Source organism: Magnolia sinica, chromosome 2 (assembly GCF_029962835.1).
Source record: "Magnolia sinica isolate HGM2019 chromosome 2, MsV1, whole genome shotgun sequence".
In the NCBI taxonomy this organism is placed as follows: Eukaryota; Viridiplantae; Streptophyta; class Magnoliopsida; order Magnoliales; family Magnoliaceae; genus Magnolia; species Magnolia sinica.
In genome coordinates, this window is record NC_080574.1 from 128,058,758 (window position 1) to 128,084,178 (window position 25,421).

The window sequence follows — 25,421 nt, forward strand, 5'->3', positions numbered from 1 at the left end:
AGAGCGTACCTCCGTTTACTTTTAAAGACGATGGACTCCTTGGGCAGCACATCACAGACCTCGATGCAGAAAATGAGTCACTCTCAACTGAATTTTTCAACTCTTTAGATGATTGCTTCGCACACTTTGCATACTCAAACGATCCCATGATAAGAGATATAATGAATCCCTTGCAAGACAACATCTTAGTAGTCATCACTGACCAAGAGAACCCTTATTCTGAAACCCCTTCCTCCCAAGATCCTCACTGTCTACCATTAAAGGGGGAGGAGCTAACAATGAAATCGAAGTCTGACACTTCGAAATGTGTTAAAACTACATCACTTCTTGAGAAGTTCTCTGAACTTTATCTACTTGTAGTCTCTAATTCACCATGGGATACTAACGTTGAAACTTCTTCTGTCACAGATGAATCGTATATACTCTGGATACCTAAAGCAATTCAACAGAAAATTTCTTATGAGATACATAAGTTTCTCTAGAAAGTCATGCTCCAGGACGTCCAAGCCTATTGCAAAAAAGGGCTTTTGGATGATCCTGTTGAGGAACTTACTGAGAAACTTATCAAGATATTTGCCGGAAGAGGACCCTTACGGCATGATCGAGTAGTTTTTTCCTACTTTCATGGGACTAGGGTAGTTTGCTTTATGTTGTCTAGGTTAGACGGTTTTCTGCCATTAGGTTAGTTTGCTTTCATATTTTCACTCTCGTGCTGACCTACTCTCACACTGCGATCTCTTGAAAAATCTCTCTCGATTCCTTCAATCAGGTACTATCTTCCCATCACTTCTCATTTACTTTCGTTGTCTCATATGCATTGCATGCTCATATATCTTTTACATTGAGGACAATGTAGATTTTAAGTTGGGGGTGGGAGATTAGGTTACCTAATTAGTGTTTTCTTGGTCTTGAGCAAAATTTATGAAAATTTTTCAAAATTTTCTGGAACTACTTGTGAATTCGAAGTGATTTTAAAGGATAGTCGTGATTTGAGAAGTATAAGATACACGATGTTAGTAATTTATGACTCTTGGATTCAGTTGTCTGTTAGATTTCACTATTAGTTCGAATTGTTAATCCATGATTAGAAGTTGTAAACATTGATTGAGTCATGATTTCACATGTCACATCTCACTTACACATTAAATTTTCAGTTCGATATTGAAGGGTTAACTTGGTAATCACTAAGCATGAAGGAGCCAACCTGGGAAATTTGTCCATTATTTTTAAAATTTTAAAATTTAAATTAAAAAAAAAAACAAGTTGTCTTTAGAAAGGGTTGGGCGAATGATCTTCACCATAGGTTTGCTCCCTATAAGTGAGGGTTTATTTCCCCCCTTGGTTCTACCCGACACATGTGGTTGTGGGCGAACGATCTTCACCATAGGTTTGCTCCCTATAGGTGAGGATTCGATTCCCCAAGGTTAACACGGTGTGAAAGCCGCTGATAAAAAAAAAGAACTGTAAGACAAGTTTTGGTTTAGGTTTTGATTGCCCTGAATACTCTTTTGATTATCAATGTTATCATGAAATTGACGATTGGATCTCTTAATGATGATAAGTCGAGATTACACTCTATACCCATGGAACTCAATGTTTAGAATTTTTTCTAATTGATGGATGAATACTTTGAACTTGATTATGAAGTTTACCATGCACTTAAGTCTAGGAGAAAGTAATACCCAATATTCATGAATCTTAGAATTCTAGTATCTGGATTGTTTTTCAAAAATCACTCAAGTTTATAAAAAAATTGTCCTGTAATTCTCAACTTATTTTTCGCATACTTTGCTTGGGACTAGCAAAATGCTGGTTGGGGGTTGTGTTAAAGGTCAAATATTGTATATTAGACCTCAGTTATTACCTGACTTTATGAACATGAAACTGTTTAACGGCTTATTTTAATCGTGTTTGTGATGCAAGGTGAATTTACGAGTGTGGATTGAAAAGGATGCTAAAAGCATGGATTTAATGCTCAAAAATCACTAAGACAAGGTACAGACTCTAGGGGACCGAGATCGATAATTTTGCACGACCGAGATTTGAGAAAATCACGTGTTTTACGCTAAAGAGGCCTGAAAGTCATCCTGAATGCAAGATCATAGGGTTCTCACCATCTGTTCGGCTCAAAACTTTATATATAACCTGAGGACCCTAAATTAACTGTATGCGTAGAATTTCAGCCATTGGATCCCTCTGTAAGTGTCCAAACGGATAGATCTCTGGATATGCTTCAAGTTTGGTCTCAACCCTTTAATTTACATGAGGAAAGGAATGGTCGGAGCGTATTCTTCATATACATCAAGATGGGACCCAAGTTACATGGTGCGTGTGCACAGAACACGTACAGTCGCAGTGCACCAGACCGGGGAAGATCGATCAACACATGTTGACCGATTCTCCTTCAAAAATCGATACGGAACTCCATTTTTCGCTAGCGTCCGCACCAGCGAATTTAGTGGGCCATATTCATCATTTTATTAGATGATCCAATCCGTCCAATGCATCAAAGGGTGGTCTTCGACCATATCCATGGTGACCATTTGCAACAATGTACGCACACATAGGAATAGAGCATTTAAACGTAAGATGGACGGCAAAATGGAAAATCTGTGGGTCACACAAAATCCAATCCAAAACCGTCCATTATCGATTATTTTTTCGAGGGGAATTCAATGGACGGTTCTGATTCTTCAAACACAAGGCATGTGGGCCCCACAGTTAACGCAAAATCAGTATGTTTTGGATTCTTTACACAGACGTGCATCTAGAGAGGCCCGGACGTTCCGGGCTGTTCTGTGATCTTGGCTAGGATCAGAACGTTGACCCTAGCCGTCCAAATCATTCCCATGGGACGACTGACCAATCCCAAGAATCCTGTCCGGTGGGCTCTCTGATTTCTGCTTTTGCTGATGATGCGCAAGGAGTTTCTAGAGTGCTACTGCGTAAACGCCACGCCCGACTTTCTCCACTAGCAAACTGATTTGGCCGACCTCCTTAGGGCTATAAAAGAGAGAGAGAATCAGACGTGAGGGGATCCAAAATTTAAGGCCGGATGTGAAGCACAGAACGACGGAGAAAGAGTAGAGTTTTTTTTCTTTTTCTTTTTCTTTTTGTTTATTTTATTTTTGTTTAAGGGATTTAGCCTAATCATGTTGTTAGGCTAAACCTCTTAGCTAGGGCTAAGAGGTGAAGCTTGTAGCATGATGGGGAGACTTTTTGTTTGTGCCTTTTGTTTAGACTAAATTGATCTTGATACTAGTTTGATTATGAGAATGCTTTTAGTTTTTAATGGTCTGTTGTGACTGAAATTACAATGGGTCTGCGATGGCTTTAAGCATGTTCTTTTCCTTTTGATGATTATGATATCAGGAAGCCCTGTTGTTCACCATCGTCTCCTGGGCATGGTCGGATGACGGTACCCTTCCTAACCTTCATACATCGATGATTGGCTGCCAATTAGTTTAATTCTGTTGTTTGCTTTGTCTCCTGGGCATGGTTTGGTGATGGAATCCATTCTAATTCTTATACCTTTCATCTCTTGAAAACGATATCAAAGGAAGTTCAGTTTTAATTTTCATGGTTACATCCTTAACTGGATGAAGATGGGATTCTAAGTCTAGTTGAGTTCTTGAATCAAGCATAAGATCTCCCTGATCTCTACAAATGGATCCTCTGAATCCCTAGTTTCCTACCTCTGAATTCTCTAAATTTTAGATTAATGCTTTCACCATTATTCCATTAATTTCCTTTGATTTAAATTTCATCTTAATCTAGTTCTAGTTCTACTTAGTTTCAGACTATGTACAGGTTTCAGTTGCTTGGAATTTGACCTCGGTCTCACCGAGTTTATTACGACATCACAACTCTATACTTGGGGAGTGAAGGTTATGGTTCTCTAAGATGTTCCAAGGATTCAAAATCATTGCTAGGGTTTTTAAGACTGTTTTTGGGATATTTTAGATCATGAAGTCCATCATTCTCTTGTAATATTGCTTTTATAGTAGATTGTTTGTCGCTTTGTGCCATGGTTTTTTTCCTATAAAGATTTTTTTACGTAAAACTTGCATGGTCTCTGTACATTTTGCTTTCATTTAATTTTGTCTTGTTAGTTTGAAGACCAAAACCAAAAGCCATGCGTCCAAAGAGGTCCTTGGGCTTATTTGGGTATAGGTCAAACAACCATTGAAACAATGGAAACCGAGAGATGAAACAGCCATGCTGATGAAGAGGTGGTATATCCTCCGTTCCATGAATGAGGTTGTGGTCTTCAATGTGCATGATTATACAAACATAGATTTGAATAATTGAACTGATTATAATGCACACAGTCAACAAATGTTTGGATAGGAGTTTCAAGTTGAAAGGGTAGGAAAGGAGAGGTGGACATGGCAAAATTGGGAAAGAAATTGTAGAAGTTGGATTGCAAGTAATGGTTGATTCTTTCGTCTTGAATTACAAGCGTGTTTAGTTCATTTTGCGGGTGGTACGGGTACCAGGATCTTTGGAAACTTCTTGTTTGGGATAACTTGGGCTGCAACAGGTACTGAGTTGGTTTTTTTTTTTCTCAGAGGCGAGGGATGAAGAATTGAAATGAAATAGCCTTCCAAGGGAAAAAAGCAAAAAAGAAAGAAAGAAAGAGAGAAGTGGAAAAACACAAGGCAGGGCATTAAGAGTATGATACCTATGACAATGATCCTCTTCTTGCTGTCCCTGTTTCCATTTCCACCTCTTACAATAGAAGATCAGCAAAACATAAAATCATTTTTATGTAATAATAGCACTAAGACCCATTTTCTTACACTGCAATATGATCTATTTTCTTGTCAGTAAAAGAAAATTGAATCAATGGAAACTAGTCTAACCATTAGAAGACTTCTAATCTGCACAAGAGATTATCCAAAGGACATTTACTTATTGTAGCTCAGTCCCTCAACATGTGTCAGCATGGCACATGTGGGATATGTATGATCCATCCAGCAGGTTGTCCCCATCTTGTTGATGACAATGTCCCAAAAATCAGGCTGGTCCAACCCTTTTTGTGGGTCGCATTGCGCGAACCAAAGGATGGCTAAAAGGGAAATACATTTAGTGATATGTTTGTTTCTGTGACCATCAGAGAGCAGGACAAGCCCAGTTTTTGGGAGAGCTTGTACACGCTGGGGCCATATGATGATTCTGATCAGCTGCTCCACACACGTGTGACAGACAGGCACATGACAAAGTTCACTATGTGGAGCTTGTACATGAATGCTCCAATAATCCATCCTTTCATTTGAACCATCGGTTGCAAACCCAAACGGCCCATTTGCTCCAGATCTAAACATACAAACTGTGTCGTGGAGAAAGAGAAGCAAGCCTATCTTCAGCTCCTTCAATCAGTAGCTGCTAAACACCGACCACGGCAGGTAGATTATTATTATTATTATTTTGGTTTCTAGAATTTTTTAACTACCATAAGGATTAGTTGGGTATGAACAAATATAAAGGAGAAGTAGCTCAGTGTTCTGATGGAGTGAATTGTAAATGAGCAACAAGTAATAAGCGATTGCATGAGCCAATAGTAAATAAGTAATAATTACTTTTATATTTCCTTAGAAAAGCACCCTGTTCAAAGAAAAAAAAAAAAAAAAAGTCTCACATTGGCTACCATGCTATGTACCGAAATCCCATGGCCCCACCATGATATATGTGTTATACCTACACTGTACATTTATTTTTCAAATCATTTCAGGGCATAGGCTAAAAATTGAGGTAGATCCAAAGCTCAAGTGACCCATGATGACAATAATTATGTTTACCATTGAATCTACTCTTATTTGTGGTGTGGTGAACTTAATCTTTGGATCTGCCTTATTTTTTAGCTCATGCCTTGAAATAATTTGAAAAGTTAGATGACCATGGCAGATATAACACGTATTACGCGATGGCTCTCACAGAGTTTTACTTTGAAAAGCGGTAGAATTTTTTACGTGAAATTTTGTCTCTTTTCAAACCTGAAAAAAATTATTGTTGTTTTTTTATTACCATTTACCACTATTTACCACCATTTACCTCCAATCAAACGCGTCTCAAAAGACATGCATTGGTTCTCTTGTTTGACGCTGGCGATGACTTTGACTAATGACCCGTAAGACTTGCAGAATGGGTGGCAGGTACAGTACCCAATCCGTGTCCGACGGTGACAATTTGTCTTGCACGTCTTTGGTCCAAAGATGGGCTTGACTTTCGTTATCTATCGTTTCCTTCATCAAAGCCGCGTGGAAGATGGTGGTCATGGCCCACCGTCCCTTTCATCATATAAGAGAAGATTCCTCGACATTTCTCCTCTTTTTACCTCTTTTCGTGGTCCTGATTTCTATTTCAAGCATCTTTTCTTCCTCTTATGTTCCATTGACAGAAGAGCAGTTTCCATGAGAGACTTGCAGGAATAGAATGCATGACAGAAAATACTATTTAGATTGTATTAGAGTTAACGCAGATATGCTAATTTTCTTTTCTCACTTATTTTTAAAAACCGTTACTTATGAAATGAGAAGAAACAACAAAGGCATTATAATTTTATTTTTATTTTATTTTATTTTATTTTTAAAAAAAAGTCGTGTTAAAAAACAAGAAACAGAAATATTCCGAAAAAAAAAAAAGAAAAGAAAAAGAAAGAGGGTAAATTGGATTTTTAACATTGGTTACCGGGATTTGAGCAAACGAAGTTTCCAGTGATACGGTTCGAACTCCAAAGCCCTTTTTTTTTTCCAAAACGTTGGGAGCACTCGTACATGAGATTCCATCTAAGTGAGAAACCGGCAGCCAACAGAGTCACTATGTCCATCCTCGATCCGTAAGGGTCCACCAGCCACTCAGACACAGAAAATGTAATGAGTGAACAGTTGCGAGGACGTTGAGGAGGAGCCCTCTGATTCTCTGGCCGGAAATAGATAACAGAGTCCTTGCAACCCGTGTAGTTGAAGAACTCCTTGTCGAAATCTTCAGAGGAATTATATTGATGAGGCTTGCAATTGAGGAATGTGTAGTTAGGAGTTCTAAGCTTAAAAGACAGGTAGTGAGAGATGGGCACGGTTTATTTGTGAAGGGAATTGCAGAAGTTGGATCGCCAGTCATTGGTGAGTTCATCATCTTGAATTACAACTGTCTTTGATTCATATGAAATGCTTTTAACGACATATGATCTCCCTAGCTCCTCGAATTGGATCTTCAGTATCTCGTTGTCGACGCATTCGACTGGGTGTATCCCACATTCAGGATGCGTGTGATGTTGGAGAAGGGAAATTGGACTCTTGGAACGACCCCGCAGCTAAAAGACTTGCATGGCGAGGGGTGTTGTTGTTCTTGACTGGGTGAGTAGACAAGAAAAGATGAGAGAAGGAAGAAGGAGATGAAACTAAAATGAGTCGTCATAAAACGGAATAGTGAGATCTATTTCTCCTTCGATGCCAAAAGTGGAACTAAAGCCATCCTCCCGCTGTTTTAACCAGACGCGGTAAGTGGGTGGAACCCTGGCTGTGGCGCCCACCGTTATGTATGTGCCTTAAATCCACACCGTCCATCCGTTTTAATAGCTCATTTTGGGGGTAAGAACCCAAAAACGAAGCAGATACAATTCTCAAGTGAATTACACCGTAGGAAACAGTGGTGATTAACCATTAAAATATTTGTGGTGGACACAAAAGTTTTATATCAACATAATATTTGCGTGGTCCCTTCATCCAGGTCTTTTTTTACCTTATCAACACGTTGGATGGCAAATAAACATTCCCGTAGCTTCTCAAAGTTTTTAATGGTGAGTATTCAATCACCACTGTTTCCTGAATTATGGTACATCTAAGATTTGGACCTGTTTCATTTTTTAGATCATGCCCTAAAATGATCTTTCAAAATGTATGGATGGATTGGATTTAAGGAATATACATCACAGTTAACGCCACTGTCAAGTGACCACTGATATTTGTGATCCACTGAAGCCCCGCCCATTTTAATATGCCCTTAGCTGGACAATGTGCAAGATTTTGATGACTGACTCAAGACTTGTGGGAGAGCATATTAAATGTGGTCCCAGCCTCATAATGTGGAAGGCTCTTACGAATGACTTAGAATTGTGGGGGAGCCATTTGAGTGCGGTCCCGGCACCTCCCAAGACGGCGTGGCCCTTATGGTAGGGCCCACATACTTTTATTGTTGTTATTTCAATCTTGGACATATACGGATGTGCCAGTATTGAATGTGCTGCTCAATTCAAACGGAGCAACTATGACCCCAAGCAGTATAATAGGCTTATACGTCGGAATCGACCATATATGATTGAGATCTAATATGAGTCACATATTTACCTACTTAAATAACGTTGCTTAAAATGACCAAGAGATTGTCGGAGGATAGGGTTCATCCTCTAAAAATGGGTCACACATCTGTAAGATTTGTTCTCTTCAGTACAGATTAAACAAAAATGAAATTCGTATACTCAGTCATGGAGAACAAATATATAATACCTCTCTAGATGGAAAACTTTGCTTGATACTCGAAATGCTCAAATTACAGCTAAAGTTAATAAGTACTTGATTATTGCTATGTATTACACTAATGAATGTAAATGAGAGATCAAGTTAAAGATTACACTAAAGAACATAAATGACAAATAATTGAAAAATAATTGAAAGATCAACCTAGTTGTTAGTGCACTGATTTATGTATCTTGTTTGTCAATTACGTGAGTATATGTATCATGTAGTCGATTGAGTCCTTAGAAGTTGAAGACCAAATCCAAGAGGACATGGACATCAATAAGTAGAGAACAAGTAAATGGTGGCATTTTTTGCCTCTTAAGTTTTTTGGCCTCAAGTATGAAGAAGGTATCGTGTCATTGGATGCAGACTTGGGTGCTTGACCGGCAGTGGCGAAAGAGTATGGTGGGTTTGGGTTTCTCTGCCCTTTGGCTTTATCAAAGGTGAGTTTTAGGTGTTTGTTTCATTGTTGTTTCCATTTTCCATTCCAATCGATAGTTTGAGACAGACAATGCTGCTATTTTGTTGAGTGCTATTTACTTTTTATTTTTCCTTTTCTTGAATCTTTATTATATTTATACTCAAGAGTCTTTTAGGAAAAAAAAAATGAGGTGCCTTGGGGACCCAAACCCTTGACTCAAAACAATCACTTGAATCTCTAGATAATCCTCAGCTTTATGGGTAAACCTTGTTAATTATCCATTAGCCTTAGAAGTTTAATTAGAACATAATAAATAAGGCTAGAGCTATTGTGAAATTGTATGCGTAAAACAACAAACTTTTGAATGATGCTCGATCTCATCGAGCAATTCTCGAAAGTTGTTTGATGGCATCGAAAACTACTCAATTAAATTGATTAAGTAACTCAGATATGTCCAGCGAGTTTTGATAATTTAATTTGATCTTCTTAAGCAAATTGAAATTGTCAAATTCTATCCAATATTCAGTAAACTGAATACACACACACACCTGGTAGTGCTAAGGTGGATAGGTCCGGCAAATTCTAGAGGGGATATCCGACGTTTTTTTAGCAGTGGCCCATCACCAACTGTCGGATGCTCGATCGACCTTAAAAAAAAAAAGAGAGAGACGCCCCATCTCTGTCTCTCTTTACCTGTCACTGTCTCCCTCTCCCTCTCCCTCTCCATCTCGTCTCTCCCTCTCCCATCCTCGATCTCTCTCCCTCATACTCTCTCGATCTCTCTCCCTTCCTCTCCATCCGCCTCTCGATCTCCCTCTCCTCCCTCTCTCTCGATCTCTCTTTCCCTCGTTTTCTTCAACGTGTTGTTCCTTCTTCTATCTGTCTCCAACAATCGAAGAAAGTAGAAGAAAGAGGAGAAAATCAAAGGTACTCTCTCTCGATCTCTCTCACTTCCCATTTTGATTATCAAAATTTGGGCAGCAGCCATATTCGCCGCTGTCCATGGCCGCTGATATCTGCATGTTGGTTGTTTGAAGAAATGCTTTAACCAATAACGTGTACCACTGTTGTGCATTTAATCTCTCTGTTTCTTTCATACTTTTTTGGCCCATCCATGAGTGAACTAACCTGATATATGGGAGGGGAACAATCAACATAGATCCACCTCATTAGAGGCAGTGATCCCATACATATACCACTTTAGACCATGTATTAAAATGGAATTTCTCACTTCGTTTTTAGTGTATGATTGATTTTGTTAGTTTTTTAGGGCAACTCAATTCTAAGGGAAGGATTTGCTATGGATAAAGAGCCGTTTGGAAGGAGAAATTTCACTTTGCATTCTTTCCTCAGTTGTGAAACTCACTGAATTGAGAGTTGCTGAAAAACTCAAACTGAGTTAATAAGAATTGAAACCTTGTACTTTGTTGCAGGGAAGAACTTAAACTAACCATTGATTAGTTTGATGACATTATTTATATTTTATATTACTCATCTAAGCAATATTAAATATTTAATAATCCTAATATAATTATTAAATATCGAGTCAGGTTGAGTCTTTGAGTCAACACGAGCCTTCTTAACATGGTGTTGAGTTTGCCAACCCTCAATCCTGCGGTGAATCAGTGGCTCCCATGGCAGATGACTAGTTTCATCTTCACAACATTCATGTGAATGCATGTCTGTTTGGGTTGGCTGTGGAGTAGAGAACATGCCCAAGAATGCCTAGCCCCACTGATTCAATTGAAAATGACATAGTTTGCCTGTTGATTCTTAATACCTATTAGAACTAATTTCCTCCTAATTTTAATTAACAAGGCCCACTGTTAGTTGTTAATACTTGTAAGTTGGCATAAGTTGGCAACTTACAAGTATTAATTTCCTTTTCTAATTTTGTTGTATGAATTACTTTGGATTAATTGGGATTATCTTGCATTGTGAAAATCTTAATGAGATACTTGCCTTGACCTGTATTGTGAACTTGATGAATTATTGATTATACCTACCTGAAAGTTTTTTCAGGTAATGTCTTTCTGAATGTCCATCATTGGGTGCATGTTATGTTCCCTATAACTTCATAAGACCAGAGCATTGACATGGCAAGTTATATGGGAAGAGGAGACCCTTTAAATGGTTCTGTATACGTCTGTAACTTACCTCCTGGAACTGCTGAGAGTATGCTGGCTGATTTTTTTGGCACCATAGGGTTGCTAAAGGTAGGGTGTTCCACCAGGATCATTTTGGAACTATACTTGGTCCTAGTTTTGCTTATCTTTTCATATGCATAAATTGTGAGCTTTGGTAAGCCCACATGTGTACAGGTCAGCTAATGCACACACCACCACATATGCCAGTGTGGCAGACAGGTGAAATATCCAAACCATCATCAGAAGGGTACCAATGCATAGATTCCCTATTCCAAGAATCAGGTTGGTCCACTAGTCAGTTGGTCAGTGAAATAAGCTTTTGTATTCTCAAAAGACATCCATTATATGTGAGATATCCCAATATTGGAGATGATCAATAGTATCTTACCAATGGAAGCTATGTGAAACCACTGACAAGTAAAACACCAAAAGGTATGTGAATTTGAGAGCCTAAAATGCCTTATTTCCCCTCTAGAAATTTCCGGACATCTTTCTATGGGCCTGTTGAGCATAAGAGAAACAAATCATGTGTCAAGCCAGAGCAGACATAGAATCCAACCTTCTCAGGCATGAAGGTTGGATTGACCATGGTATAGAAGACCATGGTATATAATAGAATACAGAAAAAGAGAGAGAGAGAGAGAGAGAGAGAGAGAGAGAGAGAGAGAGAGAGAGAGAGAGAGAGAGAGAGAGAGAGTAAATGCATACAACAGATGCTAAGGATGAATATTTATTTTGTGCATTAATTAATGGACATGATAGGATTTCCCTCACCTAAAATGTCCTCTTATAATGAGAAATGCATGTTTTTTAGGACAAATTCTAAGTTATCTTCACTTCATCCTTTAGGTGTGTCTGCAGCAGCTGGGGGCATCTTTCTCATATGCCTCTTCTTCTTCCTCTCTCGAGTCATCTCCTCAGGCAACTCTGGACAGAAATTCTGGCTGGATAATCCAATTTTCATTTGGAAAAAGAGAACAAGAGATGCCCATAACGTGGAGGAATTTCTAAAGAATTATGGATCACTCATTCTGCAAAGATATAGGTATTCTGAAATCAAGAAGATAACCAATTCACTTCAAAGGGTTTGAAATATATTGTCAAAAAATTTGCCATAACTATCTTTTTTTTCCTTTTTCTGATGAGTAATCAGAGATTTCTTTTTACCATGACTATCAAAGAGTTTAAACCACACAATTAGTCTTAAAACACGACTACAAAGGCTTTTGTGCCAGAAGGTGTTGGCTAACTAGGAATAAATGATCATGCTCTGTGTTTCTACTGGCTTTCATTTCTGTTCAACAGAATGCACAAGCAGATTAGCGACAAATCTATTGCTCCATTCCACATAGTTTATTTTCAACAGAATGCACAAGCAGATTAGCGACAAATGTATTGCTCCATACCAGATAGTTTATTTCCATATGAAATTTTTGATGAACCATGGCATATTTAAACCCGTTGCTAGGTAAGTAGGTAGCTAGCCAAATGTAGATAGAGAGAGAGAGAGAGAGAGAGAGAGAGAGAGAGAGAGAGAGAGAGAGAGAGAGAGAGAGAGAGAGAGAGAGAGAGAGTAAATTCTCACCATATTTCTAGTGCCCCTCTGATAACTCCACTCAAGATGTTGCAATAATATAGGCCTTGGCATGTATCAGGAAGCTCAACAAAGTCTACCAGAGGGTTGTCCTCCAAAACAAGAGGGTAATATTCGGATAAACAAAATAAGCATCTCTAAAAAAGAAAAAGAAAAAGAAAAACTAACTTTGTAGCATCCTGCTATTTAACAATTTGATGGATTGTAGCTATCAGAAAGTTTGAATGTTGGTCAGTGTATGGTTATAAAATATATGGATATATATGGGTGATGTACTTCATATATATGGATATCATATCATATAGTGTAAATGTGTAATAGAATTAATTAAGGTGTACTCTATATTTTGTTATACGTGATTGCATATGATTTTTTTTTTTAATGGAATATGATTGCATAAATACCCAAATCCAGGATGCCTATCAAATAAATAAATAAAATAACAGTACATATCAGATTCCTCCACAAAAACAGCTGTAGAAAGCAACCCCCAAACCACAATAGTGGAAAGAATGAATTCTCAGAGTTCTAAGTATAAGAAATGAAGCAGCAAAAACAGATAAAGCAATGCCGTGGCTACTCGTGCGAGGTATCCATCCAAATCCTACTCTCCCCAGAGTAGCATGTCTGCACATGATTCTACCTGTTCATCCATTGGACCACATTTAGTTGTGCCAAGGCCCAAGAATCAGGCTGGCGGTATGTCATCAGGTGCGTAGCATGTGTACATTGAATGTGGACAACATGCCAATTTTTGAACTTTTCATTTCTTTCATACAAGTGTGGCACCTGACCACCAGGCTGGCTTGGTATTTTGGGCCACAGTTGTGCCCACCAGATGAATTGCCTGGATTTCACACACACCAGATTGGCACTTGCATTGAGACTGATGGTTACACTCAGAGTGGCAATAGCATTTCGCAAACAGAATGCTAAAGAACGAACTTGAGAAGTACAGTTATCACCATCCACTTCATCTATGTAAATCAAAGTCCTAGAATCATGAGTAAATCAAGAAACCTTTTGTGTTTCCATCTCCAAAGATCTTGACTCTGTCTCTTGGAGGCGTATTAAGACCTGGTTGCGCAAGTGATGGAAGTAAATATCTTGTGAAGAAGTTGCAGGAGATGTAGGTGTATGGAATGCCTTCCTTTCCTATAACACGTCGGATCTCTGATTTCTTTGCATAGAAGCCATAGTCAAGGTCGGGAATTCGGGCTTTATCAGGATCTGCTCCAAATTCTGATGGAATGAACCTCTACAACCAATTATAGCTATTTCATCAGATCAAACAATCTTTTGCAACTGGAATTCTCTTTCATCTGTTTCTTTTTCCTGAAGTCTCTCTTTTGTTTTGAAGGCAAAATGGTTTCCATAATACATGAAATTAATATATGGGAACCAATCATCGAACAATGGGCAAAAGCTGTCCTAATTTACTGTAATATATACATGAAATCTGGTCCGTTGATTACAATTCCATGGTTCACCAAATGCATGTTTCACTTAATGTAATGTTTTTTTTCCTGAAGGAACAATTTGATACCAAACATGGGATTGGATAGTCAAGATGCCATGGAATTTCTAGACATACAATCATTGTGAAATAACAGTGTTAATTCTACCAATGCAATTCCATACCATTTAATCCCACATTCCAAACAGGTACCCTCACATAGGTTGGAAGTCCCTTCTAAGTTGTAATATCCCCCTAGCTACTGCCTTTCTGTATTAGTGGAGGTGCGCGTGGAATGATGGGGGGCTAGACTTCTGTGATAGGTCACCACAATTTCGAAGATGGTGATGACTCATCCTCCTCACATGCAGCACTGTGTACTACAGCTATCCAGACTATTCAATTTGTGGGACACATTGTGAATGGAAAATATACTGAAAATCATGCTAATCAGAAGCAACAATAACCATCCAGTTGATAAGCATCAAATGGATTCGTTGAAATTAAAATGCTACGTGGCCCAAATTCCAAGGGCAAAAATCAGATGGTCACTATCGCTCCATCCGCAAATGGGTCAGCTTTTTGGACGGTCTGTTTTGCCGTACAACTATGCCATCGTAGAGTTGAAGAGTCACAACCATTTGTTAAATGGTGGTAAACTATTATAGTAGTCCGTTGCAAAAAAAAAAAAACAAACAAACAAACAAACAAGCGAAAAGCTACGACTGACCTTGATGCATCCAGCTTCTTTGATAGCTTGAATGGGAAGCTTCTGATCGAGGACATTTTTGGAAGGAATGGCGCAGATCACGATTTCTACTTGCTTTATCGCTTCATCGAGACTCTCCAGATCTTGCAAAGAACCCTAATTTGGGAAAATGAAAAAAGAAAAAGAAAAGAGGAAATTAGAGAGAGTAGATATTGTTTGAGAAAAATGAGAAAATTGATTTTCTCTGTTTTTAGAAGTAGAAACAGAAACGAAAAGATACTACTGATGGATTGCACCTTAGTCCACCTCGATCTTGCGCCCAGCCCCGCTACCGCCTACTAATAGACGATCATCATGTTGAATTAAATGAGAAATGAAGCATCTCCTAATGAACAAAATGCAAGAAAAAATGAACAGATTCCAAGTCTAATTGCGGAGAGAGAGAGAGAGAGAGAGAGAGAGAGAGAGAGAGAGAGAATCAGAGGAAAAAAATGAACAGATTCCAAGTCTAATTGCGGAGAGAGAGAGAGAGAGAGAGAGAGAGAGAGAGAGAGAGAGAGAATCAGAGGAAGAGGGAGAGGGCGCGAGAGGGAGAGGGAGAGCGCGCAAGAGGTAGAGAGAGGGAGAGGGAGGGAGAGCGAGAGGAGAGGGAGAGGGAGAGGTAGAGAGAGAGAGAGTCGGCGTGTAGCTGGAGATGAAAGAGCGGAAATGAGGATTAGTTTTTTTTTTTTTTTTACTTCTTTTTATAGGGACCATTTGCCTGCGGCCGTTAAAACTGGCCGCCGGCAAAGGGTAGCCCCATCCGTCAACTAAGCTACATTTTCTTATTGTCCGGCAAATTCTAGAGGGGAAATAAGGCATTTTAGGCTCTCAAATTCACATACCTTTTGGTGTTTTACTTGTCAGTGGTTTCACATAGCTTCCATTGGTAAGATACTATTGATCATCTCCAATATTGGGATATCCCACATATAATGGATGTCTTTTGAGAATACAAAAGCTTACCCACTCATTTGTAGTTTGACAAAGGCACGTCTGGGTTAGTCTTCTATGTTTCTTCTGGGTAGAACTAGCCCTTTTTCCTTAATCGAACAAGCAACGGTGTTGTTCCCCTAAGAAATGAAGGCTCTTGATGGGGACATCACGTGCACACGCACACGGAGAAGGAGAGCCCCACCGTCGATCTGGCTCGATGACGACGTCCAGGGAGGGTCTGCTAGTTAGAAGACGGAGTTTTGGTTTAAGAGAGTGGGCCCAATAGTCAAGTAAAGCCCATTATGGGATCTCATGATCGTGACCCACTAGTTGGATTAAGTTCATACTTTAGGTTTTACTTATTTATATTATTTAGAACATTATGAACGCTTTAGATTTCTTTGATTAGTTTTTATTTTAGTTTACTTCATCGCTAAGTAATAGTTTGCGCACATGACGTAAGTTTTGAGGTATAGAGTTTTCTTATAAATAGGCACCCCTTGTAGTTCTTTTGATTCAATGAAAATGAATAAAAATTGTTGCGTTTTTCTGCTCCTTTCCAAGTTATAAAAACCTAATTAGGTGTGAAGTCATCACTTCTTCGAAGGGCTAACTACCGTGGTGCGAAGCCACATATATCCCGATTCACCCACACCTTCCATCCGTATTTCTCTTCTCCTACAAGCATTCCATCTGCAAAGCCATCAATAGTTGCAGCCGTTTTTATCTCTATAGTAGATTTTCGGAATCTGGCCTTGCAGAAGGGCTGAAACTTCGGTGGAGCACCACGCACAAACCGTGCATCGAATCAAACTGAGATTTGAGGGTTTTGAAGTTCATCCTTGGCCGACCAGGGGCATGGTGGCCTTTTTCTGAATAGTAGGCCCCACACACGTGCGGCCATGATCACACGCATGTGCGTCTGGGCCACTGCTGTTATCCGCGCACGGAAACTGTCTTTCGGTTCAGGTTTTCTTCTTATTTTACCCTCTTATACCAGTTTTTCATAAACGTTAACCCTAGATTGCATTATCCTTAATTTGTTTGCCCCTTTTCTCACCCTAGGGTTCGTTGAATTGAAATTGGTGAATCCCTTGAATTAGGGACCGATTGTTGTGTATGTGTGGATAATTACTGCTTATTTTTTAGCATCGATTGGTTTATAATTTTAATAGATCCAGCCCTAACCTGTGTAGGCCTGGACCCGTGCAAATTCCCCTTTACTTGAATGTTTGAGCTTTTATGTAGGATGTGAAATTAATATAGATTGTTTTGAATTAGTATGATCTAAAGCCTGAGATCTTGTATATCATATTTAATTTTCCATGTCTTGCATTAGCTTCTTGATGCAGTTGTTGCCCTGTTGCGAAAGATCATAAAGTGGCAGTTCATACCCACTGCTAACTTCAAGAAAGAAATATTAGATGATTGATGTGCATATAAATGAAATCAAACCATGCTTGACGGCATCTGGCAGCTTCCTAAAAAACGAGCCTCTTTGGATCATTGAGAGCCTTTGATATAGCCTGTAGTACCTGCAAAAGAGTTTTTCAAATATGTATTACATAAGAAGCTTTTGCAATCAACTGACATGAAAAGGCATTAACTTTTTCGTGTTATGCTTATTTAGGTGGCTCATCCAAAGAGTGGAGCAACAAAAGGAAGGTAATGTTGTAGTTGACTTCATTGTTGCTTTGAAACACATCATCATTAGCATCAGCATCATTGATTTAAGTCATCAACCATTCTCTTTTTCTCATTCTACCATGAATTACTGATTGGGTTTGCATGTCTTTATCTCCATAGCTCACATCCTTGGAGATGGACTCTATAACTTCATCAAGGTACTGTCTTTCACCATCAGAAGCTTCCATGGTAGATGGAAATGGAAGGACCCTCAGAACAGGTAAAAAACCATGACAAGGGTTCGAACTATTTCGCATTCGATATTTAGCCATCTGCATCTTGTGTGACGTATATCATGTTTCCTATGCCTTGCTTGAAAAATGCAGCTGTGTGGTGCCTACTCCTTCACAGCATAATGAAATTGGGTTAAATAGGAATGTTTCATCTGTGTAGTTCGTTGTTAATTGTTTTCTGGATGCTTCCATTGTTGTAATTTCCTTGCACATACAAACAGATGCTTGAAAGAAATATTCTTTTCACTGGTTGTGTAGATCCATATATCTACTTGTATTGTAGCTACTTTTAATGGTTGACTAAAATAAATTTTTTTATTGGTGTTATGATGTCCTTATTCATTTTGCAGCTCTTACCTCATAAGATGTGAGAACATTTTGTCATCATTAGATGTAAATGTAGACAAGCTTTTATTTCGAAGTGCCAGTTCAACAAAAATATCTATTTCTTTGTTCCTTGACAGGATAGATGAATCGCAGTATAGATTTTGACTTCCTAAAACTTGGTGATGCCCTATTTTGAATGGTAGCTGACACTGGATTTTGTTTTCTGAAACTACTGTGAATCCTGATTTTTCTTATTTCTTATTTTCTAAATGTAAACCTCTATTAGAGACATCCCGAAATGGATATCTTGCAACGATTTCAGAATCAAGTTATTCCTATGTGTCATTGTTCAAGCATTTCGTTCATCTATATTTGTATATGTGCAGTCAACTTACCATCTGAACATGTGGTCCATGTAATGTTGCAGGTGGTGCATCAATTTCTCTCACATACATTGTTGCTGAAAGGATCATTCCTAGGTAACTTGATTTACACACCCTGTGATTTTAGCAGCCCATATAAATCAGAACTCAAAGAAAGGATTCTTATTGTTAGGCAATCATCTTAAAGGATTAAAAGCATGCATAAGTGCTCAATTAGTTGTTGTAGCAAAGGAGCATGCTGTCTATGGCGAAATCACATAATCAAAAGTGTCTTTTTTTTTATAATGATTCCAAGAGTATGGCTGGATCATTTGCATATGATTATGAAAGTTTAAGTTATTCTTTCCTTATTTGATAAGTTAACACTTTCTGTCTTCCGAGTAGGAGTTCGATATGAGTTGGTGGATACACTTGATCCTAATGTATGATAATTTTTCAGTCCAGAGGAATTGAGAGAGGTTAGTTTGGTTTTACCAATATTAGTCATTTTTGTCTTTACCTTAGGAGTGCTTTATAAGGTATGGATTTATACTTATGTTTCCTTCTTTGCAGGCAAAGGCAATGTAGGGTCCAGAAATTCAGAACATTCTATCTGACCCCATCTTGTGTGCAATATCAAACTGCAGGTTTTTGCCCACAAAAGATAACCTGAGGAGAAGGGAAATCGACAGAGAAGTGCAAGCTATTATGAGAAGAGGGAGATGGCTATGAAAAAGGGATCGAGAAGATCATATTGCTAATGGATTCCAAGATCGAGGGAACTCCAAGAGCATGACTATTGAAGATGTGATAGATGAGTGCAGACTACTTGGCAGGGCACGGGACCACGTCACCTTTTCTTTTCTTTTCTTATTTATTTATTTTTTTTAATGAGAAAGATTTGCACTATAGCTACGGTTTTTGGGAAGCCTTAAGCTCTATGGCTACGGATTTAACCCATAGCCTTTAAACTTACAATTTAGGGGCGTCCAGCACAACCATGGGAAAAGTTCCCTGACAGTCATTAAAGGCTTTACCGACGCAACTTTTTGCGGCGGTTACCTGACCGCCGGTAAAACTTTCCCGGTGATTAACTCTAATGGTGTTATCGCTTGAATCAAAGCCAATTATGATGGAATCAAAATTGTCAAATTCTGTCCAATGAGTAAACTGCATAATCTGAAATTTTTCTGACCGAATTGACCAGACCGTCGATTGAATCAAAACCTGTTTTTGCGTAGATTGAAGACACCCATTCAGCAAGGTCTAGTCATCAATATGAACCGTCTATCAGGGAGTGCTAGCGTGGATAGGTCCGTAAGAATATAAGAATATCTCACTAACAGGCAACGAAATACTGGTATATAAAAGCCTTGAAATAAAACCAAAGGAAATAATATATCTCACCTTCTCTTCTTCACTTCTTCCTATAGCCTCAAAACAAAGCACCACTGGACGCTAGTGTTTATTCACCACAGTGTTAAGTGCTGTTCGTGCGCTCCATAATGGATGGACCATATGGTTAATCACACAAGGTTTGGACAGCTCGACTATTTAGCGTGGTTCAGTTGGCGTTATTACCAGACTCTGGTAGGACCCATAATTCCAATAGTCTTGATCGAAACACCACCATCAAACACAGTTTGGTCAAATGGATACAGAATCTTGCTCCAAAATAAGAACCAAAAGAAGAAATCAAGAAAAATAATAAAGAGAATAAAAATAATAATCTTTGGAGACATACCATCACGGCAAGCTACGCCATGGGGCCGATCCGGGCAAAAACACACAAAATGTGAAGTCTCGTTGAATCCACATCGTCCCCTCCTTCCCATACAACTGTTGCAATTGTTTCCAGTCCATTCTAGAAGAAATCCCATATTCAGAAGCCCCATATAATCACTGGGGCGTGTTAAACCCACTCCCGTTGTAACAGGCACAATGACCAAAGACTCACATCCTCTTGAAAAATTCAGGGAATTCAACGAACCGTAGTAATCAACCATGGCAAAAGAATTATGGGTGTTGTTGGAGATACAAGAAACCAGTAAAACTTCATATTCTCGAGGTGGCAAAGCAGTGCAATTGTAATAGAAGTGATGGCTGTACTTGCCAGAACTTTTCAAAGCCTTTACAAAGCTTAAGATTTAAACGCACTGGACTCATGAGAAGAGAAGAGGAACTTTCACTGAACACGTGAAGAGAAACTTTGCTATATTTACTGTAGCTTACAAGCTGAATGAGTTGGTTTCAAACGACTACAAGAGCTCCCTCATATAGACTTTTCCCACCAATGTGAAAAGACACAAATGCCCATTTAAAATACACTACAGGAGCCTAGTATTTACTACAGTAACAAAAACCAAAAAAAAATATTAAATAAATTGCATCAGGAACCGAACAGTCGCATGGAGGAACTGAACAGTTGCATGGAGGAGAATGCCAGTTGCTGGAATCTTCTTTCAGCATTTACTGTCTTTGAGATTGCACCGTTTTGGTTTGGTCTTCCAACACTCCCCTTCAAACCAAAACCGGCTTCATTCTGAGCATCGTTCTTAGTCGTTTGAATGCATCTGTCGGTAATGCCTTTGTGAAAATATCTGTCACTTGTTCCGTAGTATGACAATACTCTAATTTTATCATTTTCTGCTTCACGTGATCTCTTAGAAAATGATATCGGGTATCAATGTGTTTGCTTCTTCCATTTTGCACCGGATTTTTGGCTAGTTCGATTGCCGACTTGTTATCCACATATATGACTGTGGATCCTTCTTGCGGATGCTTTAGCTCCTTTAGTAGGTTTCTCAGCCAAATTCCCTTACAGACAGTGGACAATGCTGCCACGTACTCTGCTTCACATGTGGACAGGGCGACCACACTCTGCTTCTTCGAATTCCATGTGAAAGCAGTCGTTCTGAGATAAAATACATAGCCAGTGGTGCTCTTTCTTTCATCTTAGTCACCTCCCCAATCACTGTCTGAGTATCCATATAGTATTGCTTCATCATCGTACGGATAGAAAAGACCGAATTCCATTGTTCCTTTGATGTACCTGAGGATTCTTTTTGCGGCTAGCCAGTGTGATTCTTTTGGTGCTTCCATGTACCTACTTAGAATCCCAACACTGTAGACGATGTCCGACCTTGTGATTGTGAGGTAGCTTAAGCTTTTAATCAGACTCTTGAACATAGTCGAGTCAATGCTTCTTCCTTCTCCGTCCTTTGTCAGTTTTAAGCCCGTTGCTACAGGCGTGTTTATGACATTGCAAAGCCATCTTGAACTTTTCAAACAATTCCTTGACATACTTCTTCTGAGATATATAGATGCCTCCATATTATTGCTTCACTTCAATGCCCGGAAAAAAAGACGGTCATCTCGAACTCCTTAAACATAGCCTTCTTGAATTCATCGAACATCGGTCGACTGTTTCCTGTAAACAGCAAATCATCAACATATAGGCATGCAATAAGTATATCACCATGAGCATTCTTCTTGATGTAAATTGCATGCTCATATGGACATTGGGCGAAGCCGTTCTCTTGAAGATAGTTGTCGATGCGTGCATTCCAAGCACGTGGAGCTTGCTTCAACCCATAGAGGGCTTTCTTTAGTCGAAATACCTTGTGTTCCTCCCCTTGTATAAGAAAGCCTTCAAGTTGGTCAACATAGACCTCTTCTTCCAGAATTCCATTTAGGAATACAGATTTCACATCTAGTTGGTAGATCATCCAACAGTGATGGGCTACAAGGGAGATAATCATCCTCACAGTGTCAAGGCGAGCAATAGGAGCGAAGACTTCTTCATAGTCTACCCCGTACTTCTATTTATAGCCCTTTGTTACGAACCTTGCCTTGTAGCGATCGATCTCACCATCAGCATTTCGCTTAATCTTGTACACCCATTTGACGCCAATAGTTTTCTAGCCATTAGGAAGCATAGTCAACTCCCATATGTCATTTTTCTCAATGGCATGAATTTCTTCTTTTATGGCGATTCTCCAATATTCTTCTTTTATGGCCTCATGAAACGTCAGAGGCTCATGATCTGCATACAGACAGAAAAGATTGACCTCTTCAGTTTGCTCATTGATGTCGCTTAAGCTTTTAATTTTTATAGGTGTCATGGGTGAGAACGAGCTGGCCGAATTTTGACTTGACGGAGTGCTTTCAAGAGTGATGGAATGTACTCCTGGACTTCTGTGTACTGATGATGCGGCCGTAGAAGGTGTTGTGGACGTTTGCTTTTAACAGTCATGCCTTTCTTCATATTCTTCTGTTTCAACTAGAATATCTTTGGTCGATTCTTCAACGTTCCATTTCCAAGCTTCTTCTTCACTAAAGACCACATCTCTACTCACCACTACTTTATTGGTTAGTGGATTGTAAAGCTTGTAGGCTTTGGACGCTTCACTGTAGCCGATGAAGATGCCTTTTTCGCCCCGATCATCAAGCTTCCTTCTTGCTTCTGGAACTTGAGCGTAGGCGACACACTCAAAGATCCTTAGGTGCACCACGCTCGGTTTGTAGACACTCCATACCTCCTGTGGTGTCATGTTTCTGACACTCTTAGTTGGACACCGATTGAGCAGGTAGGCAATACATGTTTCAAAGCCTTTATAAAGCTTAAGATTTAAACTCACTAGACTCGTGAGAAGAGAAGAGGAACTTTCACTGGACACGTGAAGAGAAACTTTGTTATATTTACTGTGGCTTACAAGCTGAGTGAGTTGGTTTCAAATGACTACAAGAGCTGCCTTATATAAACTTTTCCCACCAACATGAAAAGACACAAATGCCCATTTAAAATACACTATAGGGCATAGTATTTACTACAGTAAAAAAACCAAAAGAAAATATTAAATAAATTGCATCAGGAACCGAACAGTCGCATGAAGGAATTGGAATCTTCTTTCAGCATTTACTGTCTTTGAGATTGCACCGTTTTGGTTTGGTCTTCGAACAAGAAGTAGAGTTGGACGTTGTGAGCACTAACATTCAACGGATCACCTGTTCTTGTGAACCTGAGATTATGAACGTGATGGGGACAAGGGCCTTGTAAGTATTCTTCATTAACGACCGACAAAGATTGGTTGTTGTAGAAGATTTCAAGAATATAGTAACTATCGTTGTCACCTGAAATGCTGAGGACGGGCTCGTCGTTCTTGCAGCTGAGTTTGAAGCCTGGATTGGATAGCCGCAGTAGGATGGTTGTGGATCGATCCAGAAAGGGAAGCTTATGTTTATGTGATTTCCGCAGCTTTGAGGGGGCGCAAGCTTTAAAACTTTGGTCTATGGATTTAGCTCTTCCTACTAAGAGGAAGAAGGTGAAGATGAAGATGATGATGAATGAAAAGGAAAAAGGTAGGATGAGCGGCTCGGATGATGGCATTTTTTGTATTTATTTGTGAGAGATTATTGCAGAAGAGGAAGTTAAAAAGAGAGAAGATGAGAAATGTAGAGTGCGAGGTTGTTTGTCGTGTCTATATGGTTGGTTGCCTTTGGTCCATTATTTCGTCAGTGGTCCGTCAAATAATGGGCGTACACGGCTGATCGAATTATTTAGACCGTCGATCTGGTTGGGGCCTGCGTATGAGCAAGGTAAGGACAGTAAAGATACAAAAGTCTCCACCGTCCGTTGAGATTAGTCGGTGATTGTTGCTTCAACATAGCTGATTTGCAGTTAAGAGTCAAGGCACCCAATTGTGGTAGCCAGCAACACGTATTGGGACATTCGGCAGCAATAGTTGGAGCGATGTAACATAGTGGACATACATAGATATATAGGAAGACTTCAATAACTTGTAACACTCGCAACATGGCACACGTGAGCGAGATCCTACCCATTCATCAGATGAGTCCAACGTACTAGGTTATGCTCATTGCGTGGTCCACACGTCCTCAAGAGAAATGGATGGTTCAAGTAAACCAACACATGCTCCGAATCAACGAATTCGTGATCTACACGTTAAGGGTTTTTCTTTTTCTTTTTCTTTTTTCAATCCAGAATACGTTTTCAGTCAGGACTCAGGAGCCTACCTGTTGAACGTCTTGGATTCGTAACAGGTACAGAGAAATGACATGTATGACGCGACGCCCTCCGTGCTTCACACGCAAGCCAGAGCACTTACCGTGGTTCTTTCAATACCGCGGGTGAGTAAAAAGAAAGGAAAAGGGTCCCTCTCCCATGATGCACTCACTGGCAATGTGGAGAAGATAACAACTGAAAACTTCATCTTTTCCCGCTTCGATGACGAACAAAAGCCACTTGCATCCACGCATGAACCTGCGCAGCACATGCGCCACCAGGTGCCTACATATAAAACGAGTGAGATGTCGGAGACGTTCATCTGACAATCTACTAGGAAGACTTGTATTCTTTGAAAGAGAGGTCCGTTGGTAAGTTCGGGCTCACATGAATCCGTATGGTTGATTATTCTTACTGAACGTACTGTTTCTCTATAGATATGTGGCTCAACTAGTAAGGAGACGGTAAAGAAAATTGAGATATTAATACTCATTGAGAGTGCTGCCTAGCCAATGGATCGGATTTTTCACACATGTTCCAAGTTATCAAATGCACAGCACATGTGTTTTCTGTTAAATAATATCTCTACCCCGATGTGAAATTGAGTGAGCTTCACATGAAATTCAACGAACCTCAAATGAAATTGAGCGAGCTTCACATGAATGTGAAATTCAACGAGCCCCAAATGAAATTGAGTGAGCTTCACATGAAATTCAACGAGCATCACATGAAATTAATTAAGGTGAACATGAAATTCAACAAGCCTCAAGTGAAATTCAACGAGCATCGAATGAAATTCAACGAGCATCACATGAAACTAAGCATCGAATGAAATTCAACGAGCATTGAATGAAATTCAACAAGCCTCAAATGAAATTGAGCGAGCTTCACATGAAATTCAATGAGCATCACATGAAATTCAACGAGCCTCGAATGAAATTGGGCAAGCTTCACATGAAATTCAATGAGC

General features: G+C 39.3%; 1 protein-coding gene and 1 pseudogene across 7 annotated transcripts; one reads left to right on the forward strand and one right to left on the reverse strand.

Annotated features, from left to right (window-relative positions):
* The window catches only part of LOC131227552 (LEAF RUST 10 DISEASE-RESISTANCE LOCUS RECEPTOR-LIKE PROTEIN KINASE-like 1.4), an 82,740-nt pseudogene that overhangs the window by 48,628 nt on the left and 8,691 nt on the right, over positions 1-25,421 (forward strand).
* On the reverse strand, positions 11,403-15,294 carry LOC131237611 (probable pinoresinol-lariciresinol reductase 3). 7 transcript variants are annotated; one of them, XR_009167326.1, is made up of 5 exons: positions 15,140-15,294; positions 14,865-14,999; positions 13,699-13,936; positions 11,859-12,011; positions 11,403-11,585 (listed from the first exon to the last, which is right to left on the reverse strand). XR_009167326.1 is itself a non-coding variant. In XM_058235476.1 (4 exons), exons 2-4 carry the CDS (start codon positions 14,918-14,920, stop codon positions 11,923-11,925), a joined length of 381 nt encoding a protein of 126 aa, XP_058091459.1. In that variant the 5' UTR covers positions 14,921-14,999; positions 15,140-15,294; the 3' UTR covers positions 11,751-11,922. The 7 variants fall into 7 exon arrangements, 1 of the variants encoding a protein (XP_058091459.1); XM_058235476.1 differs by lacking the exon at positions 11,403-11,585 and having other exon boundaries at positions 11,751-12,011; positions 13,699-13,934; XR_009167328.1 differs by lacking the exons at positions 11,859-12,011; positions 13,699-13,936.